The sequence below is a fragment of the Crotalus tigris genome, unplaced genomic scaffold (genome assembly GCF_016545835.1).
Source record: "Crotalus tigris isolate CLP2741 ecotype Arizona unplaced genomic scaffold, ASM1654583v1 scf7180000017666.379230911805:20528666, whole genome shotgun sequence".
NCBI classification, from domain to species: domain Eukaryota; kingdom Metazoa; phylum Chordata; class Lepidosauria; order Squamata; family Viperidae; genus Crotalus; species Crotalus tigris.
The window spans coordinates 16,941,900-16,963,918 of record NW_024096552.1 but is presented as its reverse complement, the minus strand read 5'-3'; the positions used below and the strand labels follow the sequence as shown (position 1 = coordinate 16,963,918).

The 22,019-nt window shown below is 37.1% G+C and overlaps 1 protein-coding gene across 1 annotated transcript in view; it reads left to right on the top strand.

Annotated features, from left to right (window-relative positions):
* The window catches only part of LOC120305051, a 32,352-nt gene that overhangs the window by 6,949 nt on the left and 3,384 nt on the right, over window positions 1-22,019 (top strand). The window contains exons 2-3 of the mRNA XM_039336358.1: window positions 17,240-17,392; window positions 19,841-21,709. Coding sequence (XP_039192292.1) covers window positions 17,248-17,392; window positions 19,841-21,709 — 2,014 coding nt within the window. The 5' untranslated portion in view covers window positions 17,240-17,247. The remainder of the gene's footprint in view (window positions 1-17,239; window positions 17,393-19,840; window positions 21,710-22,019) is intronic.

Here is a 22,019-nt window from a genome sequence, read left to right as displayed (position 1 = left end):
TTTTTGGGTGGCATGCCTATTTAATATTTAATAAAAAAATGGATTGGGTCTTTAAAGCTCATATTTTAAGAATTTCTTTACTTAGGATTTGGAGAAAATATTATAAAAGTGATTTTAAAGTACCATTATGGGCTATACCTTGGCATGCGATAGAAGGAATAAAAAGAGGTGCTAAAATGGATATGGTGTCTTATAGACAGCTACTTAGATGGGATGGACAAAACTGGCAGTTTAAATCACGGGAAGAGTTAGCACAAGAAAATATTATTTATTCTTGGTTCCAATATAGGCAACTAGTAGATAGATGGAAGGTGGATTGTAAGGTGGGTTTTCTTAGAGAAGATGAAAATTTTATTAAGCAAGTGAAGGATCAAAGACAAACCCACATTAAGAGGATTTATGGGGTTTTAGTTGAATTGGATTCAGAAACGGAACTAATTAAAGATTGTATGATCAGATGGGCGCAGAACTTTGGTGAGCCAGTTCCATTGGACACCTGGGAAACCATCTGGGTGAGAAATGTCAAATTTACACAAGCACAGAACTTAAGGGAGAATTTTTATAAAATGTTTTATAGATGGCACCTTGATCCACAAAAAATGTCTCTTATGTACCCTGACTTACAACCTAAATGTTGGAGATGTGGTTGTATGGACGCTACTTATTATCATATTTGGTGGTCGTGCAGAGAGATAAAAGCATTTTGGATTAAGATATGGTGGAATATCCAGAGAATTTTTAGAAGGAGGGTAAAATTTACTCCGCAATTATTTTTGTTGGGTATAGTTACTGATTGTGATACAAAGGAGGTTATATTGATGTTAAATTTGATTACAGCCGCAAGGCTGTTAGTAGGGCAATATTGGAAGAAGGAATCTTTGCCTACCTTGCAAGAGTGGTTTCTTAAAGTGTCTTATTTGGCGGAAATGGCAAAGATTTCGGCTTTTTTAAAGGAACAAACGCAAGAGAAATTTCTTGCTGTTTGGGATAAGTGGATAAAATTTATACAATTTAAACTGGATATAAAAAAATATTATATAGCCTTTTCATAATTTTTATTTTTATATATATACATATATATTTTAATGTCATATTTTCCTTTTTTTATAAACATAATTTTTAATTGTTTTTTAATTAAGCCTATATTCTGCTCTGGGAAGCTCAGGGGGGGAAGGGGGGGTGTTTGGGTGGGGGTTGGGGAAGGGGGGTTTTGTTGTGTAATGTTTAATTTTTTCTTTGTATATGTTGTTTTTTGTTTTTGTATTGTTTTGTTCTTTTTGTAAAACTTATAAAACTTTTTAATAAAAAAAAGAAGTCCTCAAGTTTGTGCTTCATGCTTGAGAATGGGAAAATGTCACAAGAGAGGACTGTGAGCATCCATGTAGCATCTAGAGCAGAATAAGCCACCAGCCCCAGAAACCCCTGAGCTACTATACCTCTGGAAGAAGACCCATTAACCTTAGCTAAGCCTAGGAAACTGAGACCAAAAATACATACCCTACACAGATTGATATATGGCCATAACATGGAGGAGGTGGTATTTCAATAAGACAGTGGGGAAGGAGATGTCTGACATATCCTTTGACACATCCACAGACCCCATTGGTAGGAAATGCTGTAGAACAAATATTATTTCACTGACAAAAGATGTCCACTGTACATATAGATCATTGGTGAACTCTTTGGTGGACCAAAGAATTTTGGGCAGAGGAACTGTAGTTTTGCAAAATATGCAAAATACAATCAGCCCTAACCAAGCCACCTAATGATATAAATCAAAATTTCATTCTGGTATAGAACTGAAGGGGTTCCAGCCACTTGTTTGACAGCACCTCTAATTGGCAGTGCAAAAGATACATCCTGAGCTTCTGGTGTAGGGAGAAACCTCATGAAATGAATAAGGCTTCTGATATCATTTGAAAGTATAGGTTGCGTACAACTCTAAACTTCGGCTAAATCTCACGTTTGATGTAAATGTTTTGGGAAGGGATGAACTAGCAGCAACAACCCAAGTATTCTTAACTAAAGTTGATAAAACAAAGGAGATCATTGTAGATTTCAGAAAGAGACGGCATAGTCATACTCCATTCAGTATCAAAGATGCAGCTGTAGAGGTGGTCAACAGTTCCTCTCAGAGGAACAACAAAATGGGATGAATAGCTTAATTACTGTGGAGGAAATTGGTTTAGCTATTAAGCAGTTAAAGGTTGGAAAGTCTCCTGGAACAGATGGATTGACTTCGAGGTATTATAAGATTTTATCTAAAGAAATGATAGGGCCATTAAAGGAACTCTTTAACAGTATTTTGTTGGATATGCAAGTTCCTCCTTCTTGGAAAAGAGCTTTTATATCATTGATTCCGAAGGAAGATCAGGATCTTACAGAGCCTAAGAATTATAGGCCAATTTCATTATTAAATGTTGATTATAAGATTTTTACAAAAATTCTGGCAAATAGACTAATGCAGGTTATGAAAGATTTGATTGATAGTGATCAAGCAGGATTTATAACAGGGAGATATATGAAACATAATGTTAGACAAATTATTAATTTAATTGAGTACTTGGATAAGAATAACCAGATTCCTGTGGCTTTTATCTTTTTGGATGCTGAAAAAGCTTTTGATCAATTAGACTGGCAATTTTTATTTTTATTGGTAGAGAAAATGAATTTGGGGGATAATTTTTTACATGCACTTAAATCTATATATCAGCAGCAATCTGCACAAATTGTTGTAAATGGGGGACTGACTGAGAATTTTAATATTCAAAAAGGGACAAGACAAGGATGTCCATTATCCCCATTGTTATTTGTTTTAACATTGGAAATTTTATTGATTCAGATTCGAGAATCAAAGTTAATCAAGGGTGTAAAGATAAGGAAGAATGAGTATAAATTGCGGGCATTCGCGGATGATTTGGTTTTAATTTTGGAACAACCGAACCAAGCGATTGATGGTTTATTAGAACTTATAACACAGTATGGGAATGTTTCTGGTTTTAAAGTTAATAACTATAAGACCAAGATATTATCTAAGAATATGTCAGTTAAGGACAGGGAAAGTTTGATTAAAGCCACAGGTTTTCAGATGGTAAAAAAGGTTAAATATTTGGGAGTATATTTAACTGCTTCAAATGGAAAATTGTATAAGAACAATTATTAACCATTATGGGCAAAAGTTCAAAAGGACTTAAGAGACTGGAAAAAAATGCAATTGTCATTGTTGGGGAGAATTTCAGCTGTAAAAATGAATGTTCTACCAAGTTTCTTTTCTTGTTTCAGATGATACCTATTCTTAAAAAAAAGGCAAATTTGGAGGAATGGCAAAAGGGTATCAATGATTTTATATGGACCGGGAAGAAACCAAGGGTTAAGTTTAAGATATTACAGGATGCTCGAGAAAGAGGGGGACTTAAGGCACCTAATTTGAAATTATATTATGATGCAGCCGCCTTAACTTGGTTATGTGATTGGCTTAACTTAACAAATATGGATATTCTTTTTCTGGAAGGTTGGGATTTAATATATGGTTGGCATGCATATTTAATTTTTAATAAGAAAGTCGATCGGACTTTTAAATCACATATTTTGAGGAATGCCTTACTTCGTGTTTGGAAAAAGTATTATTATAGATTAAATTATAAAATACATATCTGGGGGATTCCCAGACATGCAATTAAGGGAACTTCTAAGGGGACAAATTTTGATAAAATCTCGTATAAAGAATTGTTAATTTGCTCTGGTTCGAATTGGCATTTGAAATCCCTAGATGTATTAAGGCAGGAAAATATTCTACAGCCATGGTTTCAATATTTACAAATAGTGGACAGATGGACTGTAGATAAGAAAGAGGGAATAACATTAGAAGATAGACAATTGGTTATTCAGATTAAAAATCAAAGTCCGGCTCATATAAAAAGAATATACAATGTCTTATTAGAGTTAGACTCGGAAACAGAATTGGTTAAAGATTGTATGATTAAATGGGCTCAGAATATACAGGAACCGATCTCATTGGATTTATGGGAGATAATTTGGACAAGAAATGTTAAATTTACACAAGCTCAAAATTTGAGAGAAAATTTTTATAAAATGTTTTATAGATGACAATTAGATCCTAAAAAATTATCTTGTATGTATTCCAATATACAGCCCAAATGTTGGAGATGTGGCAATAATGATGCGACATACTTTCATATTTGGTGGAATTGCAAAAAAGTAAAGGCTTTTTGGATTATGATTTGGTGGAACATTCAAAAGATTTTTAGAAGAAAGATAAAGTTTACTCCTCAATTATTTTTACTTGGTATTTTCGTTGACTTAAATGAAAAAGAAACTACTTTGATGTTGAATTTATTAACTGCAGCAAGGTTATTAGTAGGTTTATACTGGAAGAAAGATTCTTTGCCTACTTTAGAAGAATGGATATTTAAAGTATCTAGTTTTGCAGAAATGGCAAAAATTTCTGCTTATTTAAAGGATCATACACAAGAAAGATATATTATTGTATGGAGAAGATAGATAGATTATATTCAGAAAAAGTATGTAATTAAAAAGTTTCATTTATTTTATGAATGAATATTAAATATTATAGAGAATTGTTTTATAGGTTATGGAGTTAAAGGTTAATTATGACATTTTTTTTCTTTTCTTCTTTTCTTTTCTTCTTTTCTTTTCTTTTTTTTTTTCTTTTCTTTTTTATTATTATAAATTTTGTTATTATTAACCCTGTATTCTGCTCTGGGAAGTGAAGGGAGAGGGGGTGAGGGTGGGAGGGAGGGTAAGGGGAGGGGGTAAAGGTAGTATAGACAATGGTTGCTTATGAATTTATTTTACTTTATAATTTTATTGTATTTTTATAATGTTTGTATGTTAAAAAATAAAAAATTTCAATAAAAAAACCAGTATTAAATATCTGGGGGTGCAAATAACTAACAATCTGAATTGGTCTCTCCACACATCATCCTTAGAGAAGCATGCAAACCTACATCTGCATTTCCTACATCAGATGAGGAGAGCATATCTCTCTCCTTCTATCTCGGCCACTTTTTACAGAGGCACGATTGAGAGCATTTTAACAAACTGCGTCACTGTCTGGTTTGGTGGCAGCAGTGCCTCGGATAGAAAGTCCATACAGAGAATGGTAAGGACAGCCGAGATTATAGGAAGCTCGCTCCCTGATATTCAAGAGTCTCGCCAAAGACAGTGATATTGTCTAGGTACAATAACATCTTTAGCAGATTCCTATCCCCTACTATCTACTCCATAAGTCACTGAAAGGTCTCTGTGGCCCCTGATAGACCTTGAGGCATCCAATTGAATTCATAGAAGCCCAAGGGGCAAATGAAAGCAGTTTTCTCTTGATAATCTGGATTCAGGGAATCTGGTAGTAGCCATTTCTCAGGTCCAGCACACTGAACCACTACACCCCCGATAAGCAATATAGAGTGTCTTCAATCCAGAGGATAGTGTACTGATTCAGAATTCTCAGGGACCCATTCTTCTTCCGGACTACCGCTATGGGAGAGGCATACAGGTTCCGAGATTCTTGGAGGATGCTGTCCTCTTTAACTTTGCCAGATGCTCTTTGTCCAAGTCACTTAAAGGAATCTGCTGAGACGTCTCTTGGAATGGCCAATTCTTTCTGCAAACAAATTCAATGTTGGGCACATCCCACATTGAACTCATCATTTGAGAACATGTGTCACCACCTCCAAAGTTGGCTCTAGCCCACTCCAGCCACTTCTCTAGGATGAGTTGGATGTTCTGTGGATAGAATCATTCTATTGAAACATCATTCTCATTTTCTTCCCGTGTATCGAGCAACACGACAGGAATGGCAGGACTTGTCCCAACAGCATTCAGTCCTTCAATCTCATTGGGGAGTCAATAACATTTCAGACCCCAACCAAGATCCTATTTTTGATTTGCTTGAAATACTCCTGAAATATTCAGGAAGGCAATGAAGTCTCTTTGCAGTCGTGATTGGACAACTATCTAGAATGATATAGGGTTGGGGGGGGGCTGGACTAGAAGACCATCAAAATCCCTTCCAACTCTATACAGTATTGAATGCTCTAATTGTTGTTATCTGAAACTTTAGGGATATTTTTATGAGAAGAAAAAAAATTAAAATTGGATTACAAATATGCTTGGGCACAACTTTTGAAAGAAATTTGTCCTTGCAATCCAGAATCCAATTATACACTATCTCAAAAACTTTTTCTTGTAATCTGGCCAGGAAGCAAAATTAACTCCATTAAGGATACTCAAAGAAACACCTTTGTTCAGAGCTTTGATGAAATTCAAGGTGCTTTTTACACCAACACTGAAAGAATTTTGAAGCTTGCACGGTTTAATACTAAGAATAAAATGAAAGAATGAAAAAGGTTTTAAAGCTATAGCTTTTTTCTTTTTGTGAATAAATTTGCCACTGAAATTTGCATTTTTTTTTTCTTGAACATTGTTCAAGGTGGAGTAATAAGCATTTGCAATCATTGGGCAATCAAAGCAAGGCTGTAATTTGAAACCGAAGATTTGGTATCCAAATACTGTACTACTATGCCATCACAATCACAATAATCTATCTTCATTTTAATTAAGAATATGTAAGTAATAGAACAGTGATGGCAAACCTTTTAGAGACTGAGTGCCCAAACTGCAACCCAAAACCCATTTATGCATCGTCGAGTGCCAAGTGGGTGTGGCCCATTGGGTGGGTATTGCCAATTGGGTGGGCGTGGCCAATTGGGTGGGCATGGCTGTAGTGGTAATGGCAGACTGGGTGGGATTTAAAAGTTCAATCAATCAATTCCAACTTTGCAAGATTTTTTTTTTCCTGCAAGGTTGAAATTGACTGATTGAAACTTTTTTTTTTTTTTTTGCACATGGCGGCGGAGGCCTAAAGTGAAAAGGTTTTATAAAACCCAGCTGAAGGCCTAGAACTGGGGTGACGGCGCGCGTGCCCATAAAGAAGGCTCTGAGTGCCACCTCTGGCACCCGTGCCATAGCTTCGCCACCACTGTAATAGAACAATATATTTTTATTTATCTGTCTCTCTCTACCTGTTGAATGGTTTTCTTGAATTTCATATTAATTTTCCTACCTATGTACAGGTACTCTTTGACCTATGTCTATAATGACACTACCCATTACAATTGCATGTTGCAATGATTGTTAAGCAAGATTGCCTCACGAAGCAACCTCTACCCTCTACTTTCCCAGACATGGTTGTTAAACAAGTGTATATGTCATTAAGCAGAGCACAGGGTATCTCAGGGGTAAGGGAGTCCCTGGGAGCCTTGCACAGCCAGTCCCGTGCTTTCCACCCCTGAGACACCCTGTGCTCCACATCCCATCCCTCAGGGTCTCAACAGCCTTCAGCCTCCTTTTCTTTCTCCACCAGTCCCCACAGGCCTTTCTTCCTGACAGGGTTACCACAGGCCTTTTCCCTGCACTAGATCCCCGCAGGGACTTCCATTTTCACCCCATTACCCATCACACATTTATGTTTTAAAGATCATGAGAACTTGGATTTCAATCAGTCAATCAATCAATCAGAATAAAGCTGGAAGGGACTTTGCCAGTCTTCTAGTCCAACCCCCTGCTGAAGCAGGAGATCCTATATCTTTTCAGATAGCTGGCTGTCCAGTCTTTTCCTAAAGACCTCCAGTGATGAAGCACCCACAACTTCTGAAGGCAAGCTGTTCCACTGGTTAATTGTCCTCACTGTTAGGAAGTTTCTCCTTAGTTCTAAGTTGCTTCTCTCCTTCATTAGTTTCCATCCATTTTTTCTTGTCTTTCTTTCTGGTGCTTTGGAAAATAAGTTGACCCCGTCTTACTAAGAATTTATAAAGCGGTACTAATACCACTTTACTAATAATAATATGATTTTGATTCTATGCTTCTGTTTATACAACCAAAGATTGTAGTAGCTTTTTTGGATGGTGCCACACACTGCTGGCTCATGTTTAAGTGATTGTCCACTAGAACTCCAAGGTCCCTCTCACAGTTATTGTTTTTGAGACACGTTTTGCCAATCTGTACTTGTACATTTGGTTTTTCCTGACAAGGTGTAAAACCTTGCTTTTCTCCACATTAAATTTCATGTTGTTGGATAGGGCCCATTGTTCAAGTCTGTCAAGATCTTTTTGGATCCTGAGCTTGTCTTCCAAGGTGTTGGCTATTCATGGATGTTTAGTGTCATCTGCAAATTGATCAATTTCCCTTCTATTCTCTCATCTAAGTCATTTATGAAGATATTGAAGAGTACTGGGCCTAAGACAGAACCTTGTAGTATCCCACTGCTTACTTCCCTCCATTTAGATGTAGTACCATTAAGGACTATCCATTGCGTACAGTTTGTCAGGCAGTTACATATTCATTTGGTGGTGAGGTTGTCTATCTCACATTTTTCTAGTTTACCAAGGAATAGGTTATGGTCTACTTCGTTAATATCTAATTACAGAAGGAAGAAAGGCCGCTCAGTCCATCAGCACACAGAACAAGTAAACACTCTCGGGAGATTAGATTCCCCAAATGTAAAATGCCTCTGCTAGGTCTTGGTATTCCTTTGGGGTGCTCGGGCCCATTTGCTTGATCTCAGCCAGTGTATTTATGGGTTCTGCCTCCCCTTTCCTCATTAACGGTGGATCGACAACTTTTGGGGTTGCTTTTCCTCATTGCTGTTCACCTGCTTTGCTTCTCAAGTGCCATTTATTGTCCTTCCAGTCAACTGCTGGGTTCCATTTTCTCAGCCATGCTAAGCCCAATATCATAGTCTCTGCCATTTTTGGGATTACTATGAACCAAATGGTCTCTTTGTAGGCCCTGCCTTCAGGCTCACTTGTTCCGTTAGGTACGTCGCAGGCACACACATCCTGTGAGTGAAACCTCCCCCCAGTTCAATGGTAAATTGAATAGTGATAGGCTTCGAAAGAAGCAAAGTGATTCAATCTTGATACCCGGGGCCACACAGCTGGATCCCAATTCAATGTGCCTCATGATCCCAATTCAATGCGGCTGTTTGGAAATGGTAGTCATTTCAGGATCACACTGTGCAGTCAGCAATGAAGTGGCCTGATTTGCTTTACTAATGCAAGTTCTGCAGCATTCTGAAGCAAAGCAAGCTACTCTATTGCTGGACTGCATGGTGCAATCCCCGAAAAGTCTGTCAGAAAATGCTGTCTGCTTCCAGTATTGTGCGGCATGGCCCAGCAATGTAGTAGTCTGCCTTTCTTTCCCAATTCTGATTTCTTGAGAACTTCAAAAGAAAAGTTAGGAGGAAAATATAGATCTTAGTGAGGAGGAAAGCAGGCCCAAGGCCTGCAGGGATCTAATTGGTGGATGAGAGTGGAAGGGCTCTGCAGTATCCTTGTGATAAGTCATAAGGGCAAACAACCACAAGGATGCGCACTTGCTGCAGCAAATGTAACCAGGATTGGGTCAGAACTACTTTTTGGGGGTGTCAGCTGTAACTTTGAATAGTTGCTAACTGAACAACTGACTGAACACTCAGCATGTTAGCGGTCTCTCTAGAGGCAAGAATATTTTAGACCACTGCTACTCAATATTAAAATCAAGAGCAGCTGTGGGGCACTCTGATCATTGTATGATTCACCTCATACAAACTACTAGTATGAGAAGATTGCTGTGAAACAGGCTTGAGCAATAAAGAAACTAGTTTGTTCTCACTTGATAGGTAATCCTTGACCTATGATTGTAAAGGAACCTAGCCAGTCCAGTCACAAGGCATGATGGCCGTTAAGCCAGAGGGCCTCACTTAATGACCACTCCACCCCTATTCTTCCTGATGTAGTTGTTAAACAAATAGGTAGATCAGGAGTAAGGGAGGTCTAGTGTAGATAAGTTCCACCTGCCATAGGTCTCCCAAGGCCCTCCTCACTCTGAGACACTCTGTACTCCACTTCCTACTTCTTGGAATCCCACAACCCTCAGGTCTGCTTCCCCACTGCCAATGACACCCTGCAGATCTTCCCCACATAAACCAGATTCCAACAGGCTTTACCCCCCCTCCCCAGTCCCTGCAGGCCTTTTTCTAACCATTGGATCCCTGCAGGCTTGTTTCCCCCTACTGGTTCCTGCAGTATTTGGGCTTTATCCCCGCACACCATCGCCCATCACTTATCTTTTAAAGATCTCTGGAGCTCTCACATTTTCTGCAGTACTATGCAGACCACATTAGGAAAGCAGAATAAAATGGTCCATCCCTGGGACACATGGAAGCCTCCTGGAAGTAGCCACCATTTCAATGGGACCACAAGACATTGTGAATATGCTGAAAATGGTGGCTGCTTCTAGGAGGCCATTGCAAAGCCCAGTGATAAGCCACTCCATTCTGCTTTCCTAACACAGTCTGCACAGCACTGTGGAAAGCTCTGGAGGTTTCCTCAGTGCTGCCCAGACTGCTTTGGGGAAGCAGAATGGACAGTTCATCCCTGGGCTGCACAGCAACCTCCCAAAAGTAGTCACCCTTTCAGCAAACCACAAAGAATTATAATCATGCTGAAAATGGCAGCCTCTTCTGGGAGGTCACCACCTGGCCCAAGAACAGGTGGTCTTCCCTCTTTACCCAACTTGATGTCTGGGGATTTTCAAATGGTAAGTGTGTGAAGGATAACAGGTGGGCAGAGAGCAGATCAAAGGGACTTGGCAGGAAAGGATGGGGTGGAAAAGGGGGGGCACTGCAACATCCCTGCAGCCAGTCATAAGGGTGACTGCAGCAGCTGTAACTTCGAAATGGGATCATAAGTACCTTTTGAACGTGTCTGTCATAATTTCTAAAGGAATCTGACCAGTCATTAAATAAGGATTACCTGTATAAGTAATAAAATATTTTTTGTTTGCTTGTTTGTTCCCTGTCAATTGGATTCTAGTTGTGTACTGAATATTATGAAAAACCTCAGATTACCTAGCAGACTTTTATTTATCTGAGTTTTAAATTTTTTCCAGTACAAAGAGAAATGCTATCTAAATAAAAAGATTATTTTGTAGGGTAGCTCCTACACGACCAAGTTTGGACTGACTGTCCAGTCCTTATCAAAGACTCCCCAGGAAACAATTCAGACTTTTTAAGTTAAAATAAAAGCTGATGGTGGGGTGAAGATAGAAACTGGGCAACCATTTATTTTGTTTTGGTGTTTTTGTTTTGTTTTGTTAAACAAATTGGAGAGAGCAAAATTTTTCACACTGAACTTGACAAATGCCTTTTCTTTCTCCCTTTACATGAAAATTTGTACTATTAGTTTTTATTTGGGAGGGGGGTCTTCAGTACATGTATTTGCATACCTCACGATACTTGGGTTTAAGCCCAATCTGGTTTTCATTGACTTTTACAGAAAGTCTGCTAGGTTTTTTTCTTTTGCCAGAGTAGACTACAATTTTCCAATATGATGATTATGTGCTGATCACAAGAAGATACTACAGTTAGAATAAATTATAATTTGCAAGTTAAACAAGAGTCCAAACAAGAGGGCTTTGCATGTGAAGTTTTAATTCAACAAAGAGACCAGTGACTAGATACAGCATGATGTACCCTATAAAGTATGAGCTCTTCTCATGCATGGGAATTGTTTGCCCGTTTTTGCATTATGACTTATACCCTAGGACAGGGGTCTCCAACCCCCGGTCTGTGGACTGGCACCAGGCTGCAGCATACCAGCAGCTGGACCGCGCAAACAATTGAAACCCCATCTGCTGGATGTAGGCAGTACACAAAACCATGCCCCTCTGGTCTACAGAAAAATCTTTCTCCACAGAACTGGTCCCTGGTGCCCAAAAGGTTGAGGGCCTCTACTCTAGGACATGCAACATCTGCAGAATCCAAGTGTAACATTTTCCAGCACTTCTCTTAAAACTCCAGCTGAATTTTTCCTGCCTCCCATGACAAAATGTTTAGCTTTTTTTTCATAGCAAAAATGAAGCAAATAGAGGATTTCTAAGATGCACCCAGTTTTAATGCAAACTATCAATTTTACTGTGATAGTATTAGTTTCATCACAGAGTGGATAGAGTACAAGGCGCAAGGCAAGATATGCAGTCCCCACAGAACAGAACAGTCTCTAAGTAGCAGAACTACAAGACCAAGATCACAGAGGAACAGAAACATTAGCATAGACGTTTAAGCAAAATTGGGCGTGTATAGGGGATAGTCAGCAACTGTGCAAATTGTTTAGCTTATTATAAGGAAAGAAGACTAAATCCACATCCATCCTGATTATCTGCTCATCAAATCAGTTCTATTATGTAGGTTGATCAAAGAGATAGTGACTAAGAATTTTCCAAGCCCTGAAACTCCTGGTCCCCGGCCAACACTTTAATCACCACATTCCACATATAATACCATCCGTGGAAAGAAATGAGTATATTAAAATAAAAAAACATAAGCTAGAATAGTGATGGCAAACCTTTTAGACACTGAGTGCCCAAACTGCAACCCAAAACCCACTTATGCATCGTTGGGTGCCGGGTGGGTGTGGCCATTGGGTGGGTGTGGTCCATTGGGTGGGCATGGGTGCGGTGGTAACAGCAGACTGGGTGGGACTAAAAAATTCAATCAATCAATTCCAACTTTGCAAGATCTTTTTTTTCCCCGCGAGAAGTTGAAATTGACTGATTGAACCTTTTTTTTTTTTTACACGGTGGTGGAGGCCTAAAGTGAAAAGGTTTTATAAAACCCAGCTGAAGGCCTAGGACTGGGGCGACGGCGCGTGTGCCCACAGAGAGGGCTCTGAGTGGCGCCTCTGGCACCCGTGCCATAGGTTCGCCACCACTAAGCTAGAATGTTCTTAGATTCTCCATCTGGTTAAAAAAGACCAGTACAACCGTTGTGTTTTCCTTCTGAGCCCAATCCACAATATTTTTTTAAAGAAGAGAGGAACACAAATTGGTATTGGCATTATGGAAAGGAGGTCACTTGTACCTTTGAAAAATATAATTTGCTTTAGTTTAGTTTAGTTTAATTTAGTTGTTTAGTTTAGTTTAGTTTAGTTTAGTGTACAAACCAAGCTCTTTATATAGTAATGTATAGACCAGCGATTGAGATTAAGCTTGAATTTAAAAGATAACAAAAAGTAATTCTATATTCCATATTCTCCTACTTTATGCAATATTCTAAAGTTCAACCTAATCACTATAGGCTCTATGTAAATAGGTATGCTGATACTCCACATAGAAACAAGCAGTAAGCTAATTATGAGAAAATTGTAAGAATGAGTTTCAGCTGTGTATGGAAGACCTGTGCTTATTAAGAAAGATGAGGGCTCTTTTCATTTAGTTCATTTGCTGGGCTGTTGTCAACCCAGTAGCAGCTTGTGTCTTTGGTTGGAGTCAACAATACTGTAGAAGAGCTTCTGTTCAAGGTTTGAGAGCTATTTGCAAGTAGAAATGCCTAGTTTAAAAGGTGGAAGGGAGGAAGGGTTTTTTAAAATAAATATTTGATTAGCTTTTGAGAATGGCTCCTTACTTCAAAAGATTCTCTGTTTTATTATTATTTCTATGTGGTGTTGAAAAGTTTTGATCCCTTATAAAACAAACATTTGCTTTTTCTTTGCAATGCTTTTATAAACAATGGCATTGTGTATACAGTACTAATTGAGAACTATAAATCCAAGATATTATTCTATATAGTTTACTATGTTGGTTGCAACATTCAGAGATTTCAAAGCGAACAACCTAGCCAGCTGACCCACCCCCCAACTCATTAAAGTCAGTGTGTGCTTGTTTTAAAAATCCCAGTAGTGGAAATGTAGTTTACTCTGTTGGCCACAACATGGGGGGGGCTTGACTTAAACTCACAGTAATAGAAATCTTGCTTTATTCGGTTGGTTAACAAAATTGGGGTTGCTTGCTTTAAATTCCCAATAATAAAAATTAGTTTATTATGTTGGCTGAAATTAAATTGGGAGTGCTTCTTTTAAAATTCCAGTAATGGAAATCATAGTTTATTCTGTTGGCTGCAACTAAACTAGAGCAATACAAATGTAGTTTTATTTTGTTGGCTATAAGTAAATGGGGATGCTTCTTTTTATATCCCAATATTAAATGTCTTGCTTTATTTTTTGGTTGCAACTAAATTGGTTCATTCTGTGGGCTACCAGGAAATTGAGGATGCTGGCTTTAAAATGCCACTAATAAAATTGTTGGTTTATTCTGTTGCAGCAACTAAATGGGGGGGGGGCTTGCTGTAAAATCCCAGTAATAGAAATGTTGTTTTGTTTTGTTGGCCTTAGGTAAATGGGGGTTCTTGCTTTTAAATTCCAGTATAAGAAATCTTGCTTTATTCTGTTGCAGCAACTGAATTGGAAGTGCTTATTTATAACTAATAGAAACATTGTTTTATTCTGTTGCTGCAACTGCATTGGGCTTGCTTACGTTAAAATCCCAACAACAGAAATGTTGCTTTATTTTGTTGGCTATAAGTAAACTGGGAGTGCTTGCTTTGAAATCCCACTTTATAAAAATGCAGGATCTAAATTGGGGTTGATTGCCTTAAAATTCTAGTAATAGAAATGATGGCTTATTCTGTTCTCTCAAATTAAATTGGGAGTGCTTTTTTAAAAATTCTGATAATAGAAATTATGGTTTATTCTGTTGGCTGCAATTAAATTGGAGTCTGTTGCTTTAATACCCAGTAAAGACATTTCCCTACATTCTGAGTAGCCATTAAATTAGGAGTGCTTGCTTTAAAATTTCACTAATAAAAATATTTTGTGTTGCAGGAATTAAATTGGGGGTGCTTGCTTTTCAAATCCCATTAATAAAAATGTAGATTTATTTTGTTGGCTTTAAATAAATGGTGGCTTGCTGTAAAACATCAATTACAAAAACATTTTATTCTGTTACAGAAAGTAAATTGGGGGTGCCTGCTTTAATCCCAGTAATAGAAATGTTGTTTTCTTTTGTTGGATATAAGTAAATGGGACTGCTTGCTTTAAAAAATTAGACATGTTTTATGCTGTTGACTGTGACTAAGTTGGGCTTTCCTTCTTTTAAATCCCAGTAATAAAAATGTTTTATTTTGTTGGTTACAATTAATTTGGGGGTGCTTGCTTTAAAATCCTAGTATTAGAAGTGTTGGTTTATTCTGTTGCAACAACTGAATTTGGGGTGCTTATTTAAAAGTCCACTAATAGAAACATTATTTTATTCTGCTGTTGCAACTTAATTGGGCTTGCTTGCATTAAAGTCCCAATAATAGAATTTTTTGTTGGCTATAAGTAAATTGGGGTTGCTCTTTCAACTCCCATTAATAAAAATGTTAGTTTCTCTGTTGACTGCAACTAAATTGGGATTTCTTGCTTTAAAATCCCAGGAATAAAAATCTTGGTTTATTCTGTTACAGCAACTAAATTGGTGATGCTTGTTTTAAATTGCCACTAATAGAAATATTTTATTTTGTTGGATATAAGTAAATTGGGCTGCTTGCTTTAAAATCCCAGTATTAGATGTGTTGTTTTACTCTATTGGCTGCAACTAATTGGGCTTTAAAATCTTTAAAATCCCAGTAATAAAAATTTAGTCTTATTTTGTTGGCTACAAATAACTTGGGGTGCTTGCTTTAAAATCTCACTATAAGAATATTGGTTCGTTCTGTTACAGCAACTAAATTGAGGGTGCTTGCTTTAAAGTCCCAATGATAGAAATTTTGGTTAATTATGTGGGTCACTATGAAATTTGGGGTTCTCACTTTAAATGCCACTAATAAAATTAGTTTATTCTGTTGCAGCAATCAGTTGCAGCTGCTTGCTTTGAAATTCCACTAATAAAAAATTAGTTTAATTTTTTTTCCTATAAGTAAATAGTGGGGCTTGCTTTAAAATTCCAATATTAGAAATGTTGATTTATTCTGTTGCAGCAACGAAATTGGAGGTGCTTGTTTTAAAATCTCAGTAATAAAAATATTGGTTCATTCTGTGGGCTGTCACAAAATTGGGGATACTTGATTTAAAATGCTACTAATAGCAATGCTTTTTTCTGTTCCAATGACTCAACTGGAGCTGCTTGCTTTAATATGCCACTAATAGCAATATTGTTTTATTCTGTTGCAGCAACTAAATTGGAACTGCTTGTTTTCAAATTCTATTAATAAAAATGTAGTTTTATAAATAAATGGTGGGGCTTGCTTTAAAATTCCAGTATTAGAAATGTTGGTTTATTCTGCTTCAGCAACTCAGTTGGGGCTGCTTGTTTTAAAATCACAGTAATAGAAATTTTGGTTCATTTTGTGCCATGAAATTGGGGGTGCTTGCTTTAAAATGCCACTAATAACAATGTTTTATCCTATTGCAGCAACTCAATTGGGGGTGCTTTGTTTAAAATCTCGGTAATAGAAATGTTTATTTTGTTGCAACAACTGAATTTGGGGTGTGGTTGTTTAAAACTCCATTAATTGAATCATCATTTCATTCTGTTGCAACAATTACATTGGGGGTACTTGCTTTAAAATCTAAATATTAGAAATTGATTTATTCTGTTGCAGCAAAGAAATTGGTGCTGCTTGTTTTAAAATCCCAGTAACAGAGATTTTAGTTCATTCTGTGGGCTGCCATTAAATTGGGGGTGCTTGCTTTAAAATGTCATCAATAGCATTGTTTTTATTCTGTTGCAGCAACTAAATTGGGGGTGTTTAAAATCGCAGTATTAGAAATGTTGGTTTATTCTGTCGCAGCAATTGAATACAGGGTGCTTATTTAAAACTCCATTAATAGACACCACTGTTTTATTCTGTAACTGAGCAGAGCTAATTTAAAATCCCAGGCTGTACAACTGTGATAGGTAATATGGCGACAATCACTAGTTATAATGTGGTTTGTCTGATTTTGCAAGATCCTGATGGGGTAAGGTTCACCAAATATGTGGGACTACATAACTTTATATAGCTGATAACTTCATAACCTGACATCTCCTTGTGGAATTTTCCCTTGTCAACACATAAGTCTTAGAGTTTCTTTAAACATTCCAAACTGTTCCTATTCTTTTTCCAAATGTAGAGGCAGATATACATGAACATTTTTGGACAAGGATCCCTAGATAGCAGCCTCAAGCAAATACTTACTAACAAAATGGAAAAAAATGTGTGCAGTAGTGATATGTTTAAATTTAATTTTTTATTTTTATCAGGATATCTTCATAATGTCCTTATTCCTAGATAAGCTACACCATCAACTGTCTTGTCTAGCATTTATGCCTTTTAAATTTTATATTTGCTTTCTGTTTCAAGCTTAGAAAATGAATGTTCCTCCAACCTCAGAAAGCAGACCTTATTCTACAAACCCAAGGCCTTTTTTTTATGCTCAGCCTACAGCACCTCAGCCATTCCCTAATCCATGGCTCGTTGGACCTATGTACAATCCCTATGGCATGCCTACATCCGGTAAGAGAATCTATACAGCACAATGTTCTGACATACAATGATAAACTTGGGGGGGGGAGGGGTTATTCGCCAACTCTGAACAGGAAACAAAAGAAGTGAGAAATTTACTAGAAAAATCAATGTTTTCTCTATTTGGTCAAACAAAGAGCTGCAGCTAAACTGCTAATTTATTAATATCTCTGTTAGGGTTTCATCTGTTGTTCTGGATTTTAGCAGTAGTGCTCTTAACCTTATAGGCTCTTTGACAAAAAATGAATGTTCTAAAAAAAAGACTAAAAAAAAATGCTTAAGGAAGGGCATAGCAAGCAGCAAAGATTTAAAGGCTAATGAGGCAGAAATGATACCAGCAAATTTTACCTATAATTTGTTCATGCATTCAGTCAGAATCTGTTAAGCATTCTTTTCAGACATTGAAATTTGCCTTAAACCTTATTTTCTGTAATACCGGAAATAGCAAAATACATTATGTGTATTGAACCAGGGTAATCTGTCTGGAATGTTACTATTAATACTCAGAATAGGATCATAGTTCTAATGTTTTGTAGTACATTTTATAGTATACTATAAAGAAGTACCCTAATCATCAATACCTTCATTATAACTCTGCTTAACAGCTTTATAATATTTTAGTTTTCAGTGAATGAAACTTTCAAAGCATATAGCAACAAATAGGAAATTTCATAATTTCTGCTTGGTTGCTCCTAAGGCAAATAAATAGTTTTATTTAGCATAATTAACTTAAATACAATTTATTTCAATTGCATTTAATTAGCTTGTAAACTTTAGTTTGTTTAGCTATAAATTATGCCATTGACAACAATGAGTTCTGTTTCCAAATAAATGTGATTAAGATCTGCTTGTTACTGCAATTAGACACTAATATAAAAAGTATCTCCTTCAAGTCCAACACAGCTTCTAGCAGCTTTAGTTGAGTTCTTTTGGCTCTATTTGCTTTTTAAACCTTTTTTAACCTTCCTAGTATAGCCTATAGCTCTTGTATTTCATGGATATTTCCATACAAATACTAGCCAGATCTATAATAGCCCTGTTTTTCAAGATCTCTCAAGGACAGAAAGCATAACAAATATAATTAATAGCAAAAGATATTGTCAGCCATAGTCTTCTGACTTCTGCTTACTCACTTCCAAAATTATACTAAACTGTCAACCTCCTTTACCTGTAAATTATAACTTTTTTTCAGTAATAGTCACTGAGCTGCACTGAAATTTTGCATGTACTACATGTTTTCACTTCATGCCTTGCTGAGCTAAATATAACTGTACCTGTGACATCCTTGGTTATCTCTGAGTTTAGTTGTTTTCTTGCAGACATTTCAATACCCAACTAGGGAATATCATCGGCACGGTTTGCTCTTTGTTTAAATACAAGTGATTTGCGCTGTCCATGTTGGAAAGAAAGTTTTTGGTGGTTCCTTGATTAGGCTGTTTACTGTTAGCTCAAACGCTTTTAGCACTTTTAGAATAGAATATCATCATTGTATATTTCACAATGAAATTAAGTGCTGCCCAGTGTATACTATACACAAGTAAAAACCACAAGTAAAAACATACATTATATACACATATCCTTCACATTCTATTCACCACTGCGCTGTCCCTAATATTGCACTTCAATGTTGCACTATACAGTAGTATTTAATATGGTTACAGCTCTGGGATAAAAACTATTTTTCAGCCTATTTCTTTATTTTTATTATCCCGCACCATCTGCCAGATGATAATAGTTCAAAAAAAAAAAAAAGAATGTCCTGGATGAGATGAGTCTTTAAGAATGTTTTGAGCTTTCCTAAGACAGTGGGAACTGTACAGTTCGTCTGGGGTGAGGGGAGGAGAGGGCAGTCAATAATCCTCTGGGCAATGGTAATGACTCTCTGGAGCACTTTCCTATCTGCTGCTGTGCAGTTGGCAAATTCCACAGAAATGCATAAGTTAGAATGCTCTCTATGGAGCAATGGTAGAAGGTCACCAGCAGTTTTAGCACTGATGATGTTTGCTAGTTGAGTAATGAAATGTCTGGAAGAAAATAACAAAGTTTGGAGAGCAACAAATATTCATTTCTATTGGCATAACTATAATCTTGGACCCAAAAATAGTGTAAAATGAGTCATTTCCAAAGGCACAGAGCTATTAATTAGTTAGATATCCAAAAACAATGAGCTTAGAAATATTGGTTTATTTTGTTGCAGCAACTAAATTGGGGGGTGCTTAATTAAAACTCCACTAATAGAATTATTGTTTTATTCTGTTGCAGTAAGTTTATAGGATACCTAGGAAGCCTGTTGATGCTGCTAAATCACCATAGATACATATATTTTATATTTTGAGGGGCTTTGCTGAATTTTTTGGATTAGTCTGATTGCATGTTTAGCCTTGCTGAAGATCTAAAATTAGAAGCCAATGATATAATGTATTTTGGTTTTGTTCTCAGGTTTAAGAAGTAGCAATCCATATTTCCAATGTTACTCAGTTCCTGCCCATGAATATCCTGGATATTTAGTTCCACAGCCTCCTATGCATATGAGAATTAGAAGACCTTATTTTGGTGGTCCTCCACCATCACCCATGGTGTATCAAGTCCCACGGTTCAGGCATGGATTTCCCATGATGTATCAACCACAAAACCCAGTGAAAAGAACAGAGGACAAAGAAACTCAAACTGATTTTGGAGAATCTGAAAGTGGAGCAAAAACATCTGTGGAACAAGATACAGGAACAAAAGGCTGTGATGCTGGAAATACTGCTTATATCGCATCTGATACGCCTAAAGAAACTGAAAGTTTGTTAGAAAAAACAGATAAAACATCTTCTGTGTCAGACAGGGAAGTTGCCAAGAACTCTTCAGGTCTTGTACCATTTCGAAGTCTTCCCCCAACAGGCTATGCCATTGAGAAAGAGGAAGTTAGAATACAATATGCAAATGATGGTGCTCCTGCCATCCAGCTATGGAAGTCTTTCAAAGAAACAATCCCTCTCTATGAGATGGCACAGAAAAAAGTCCCAAAGAATATTGTGCAAAGAGATATGCTTGCTCGTAGCTCCTGTGAAGGAGTTGCATATGGGCCTCGCGAACAAGGAGAATTGCTTCCATATGTTCCATTTTCAGAGGAGCAAAAGGTTCCTGAGGACATGCAGAGGAAACAGCCTCTATGTAAAGAAAATCAAGATTCAGAAAAACAAGGAGTTATAAACTACAGAGCAAAGGGTCCAATGGATGAAGCTGGAACAGTCCAACTGGCTGAACCAACTGGGCCTGACTACTCAGGGATAAGGCAGGATGTACTGATGGCCAAAATACCTCCTGGTTTTAAAAAATCAGGTGGTTCAAAAGCTCCACAAGAGGTTTCAAATCATATTCGACAACAGAAATTATATCCCTCTGGCATGGAGATGACAAATGATGCATATTTGCCTCAGAAGTTGAGTGAATGTAATGATATGAGCAATGAAAACTGGAGTGCTTCAGAAAAAATCCAATGGTGTGATGACTCTGAAAAATATCTTCCTTCTGAGAGCTGGTTGGCTTGTGTGGATAACATGGATCCAAACTATAACTATGAAAAATATCTTTTCCGAAGAAAGCGTCCAAATTTGTTCAGTATTACCTCTGATGATATGTCTTCTATTGAAGAAGGCTCATCAACTGAGAATTCTTCAGTGTCTGTCATAGTCCCAGACTATTTGCTTCCAAAGACTTTATATACCTTCAAGAAAAATGCTGATGGCTTGGGAATAGATGATATAAGAAGTGGAGGCACCCTCAATGAAGATGAGGAAGTGATGGGGATTGAACAGGTCACTAGTGAGCAAAATCAAAATCTGAAGAGTGGTTCAAGAGTCAAGATTAGAGAGAATCCTAGCCAAATCAAAAAGGTGAGCATTCTTCCAAGATGTTCCAGTGACAAGCATCTCTATTGTCTCCAAAAAATAACAAATTCATCTCCATCAGATGCTGATGAATCTGAAGAATATTGGGTGATGGAACCAGAGGAATATGAAGAAGAAGAAACTGATGAGGAATATTTTGTTGAAGAAGATATGCCATATGAAATCCTGAATTCAGACAAAATTGGATTGGGCCAACAGACTTCCCAGCAAGTATTTTGGAGAATCCCCAAAAATGCAGTGCCACCACATGTAATTAACTGGCCTGTGCAAGAAAAAATGTCTGGGTTGCCTACTAAATTGCAGAAGGAGCAAGATGAAGATCTCTGTGATGATTATAACATCTGCTTGGTGAGACCTACAGCCCAACAGCTAGAATTACTTGATCACAGAAAAAATCTACAGAAATGTTCAGGTAAATAGAAAACTGAAACAGATGTCCATCTATTTTTTTTTTTTTTTGCAAAACTTCATTTTCTAATTTATAAGTCTTTATAAGTCAAGCAGAGGAGGGAGAGGAAGATAGATTATTTTTGGGGATTTGCAGGCTTTTTTTGGAAATAAGCTGTATATCAAGAATTTTATACATAGCTACTTGAATGCCTATCTCTCTGAAATGCTGTAGTTTATGTATTTCAAATTCTTTTTCTCATATGTACCTTTTACTCTGACATTCTTGTACACAGTTAAACTTTTTTTAATGATAGAATATTGAGTGACTACAG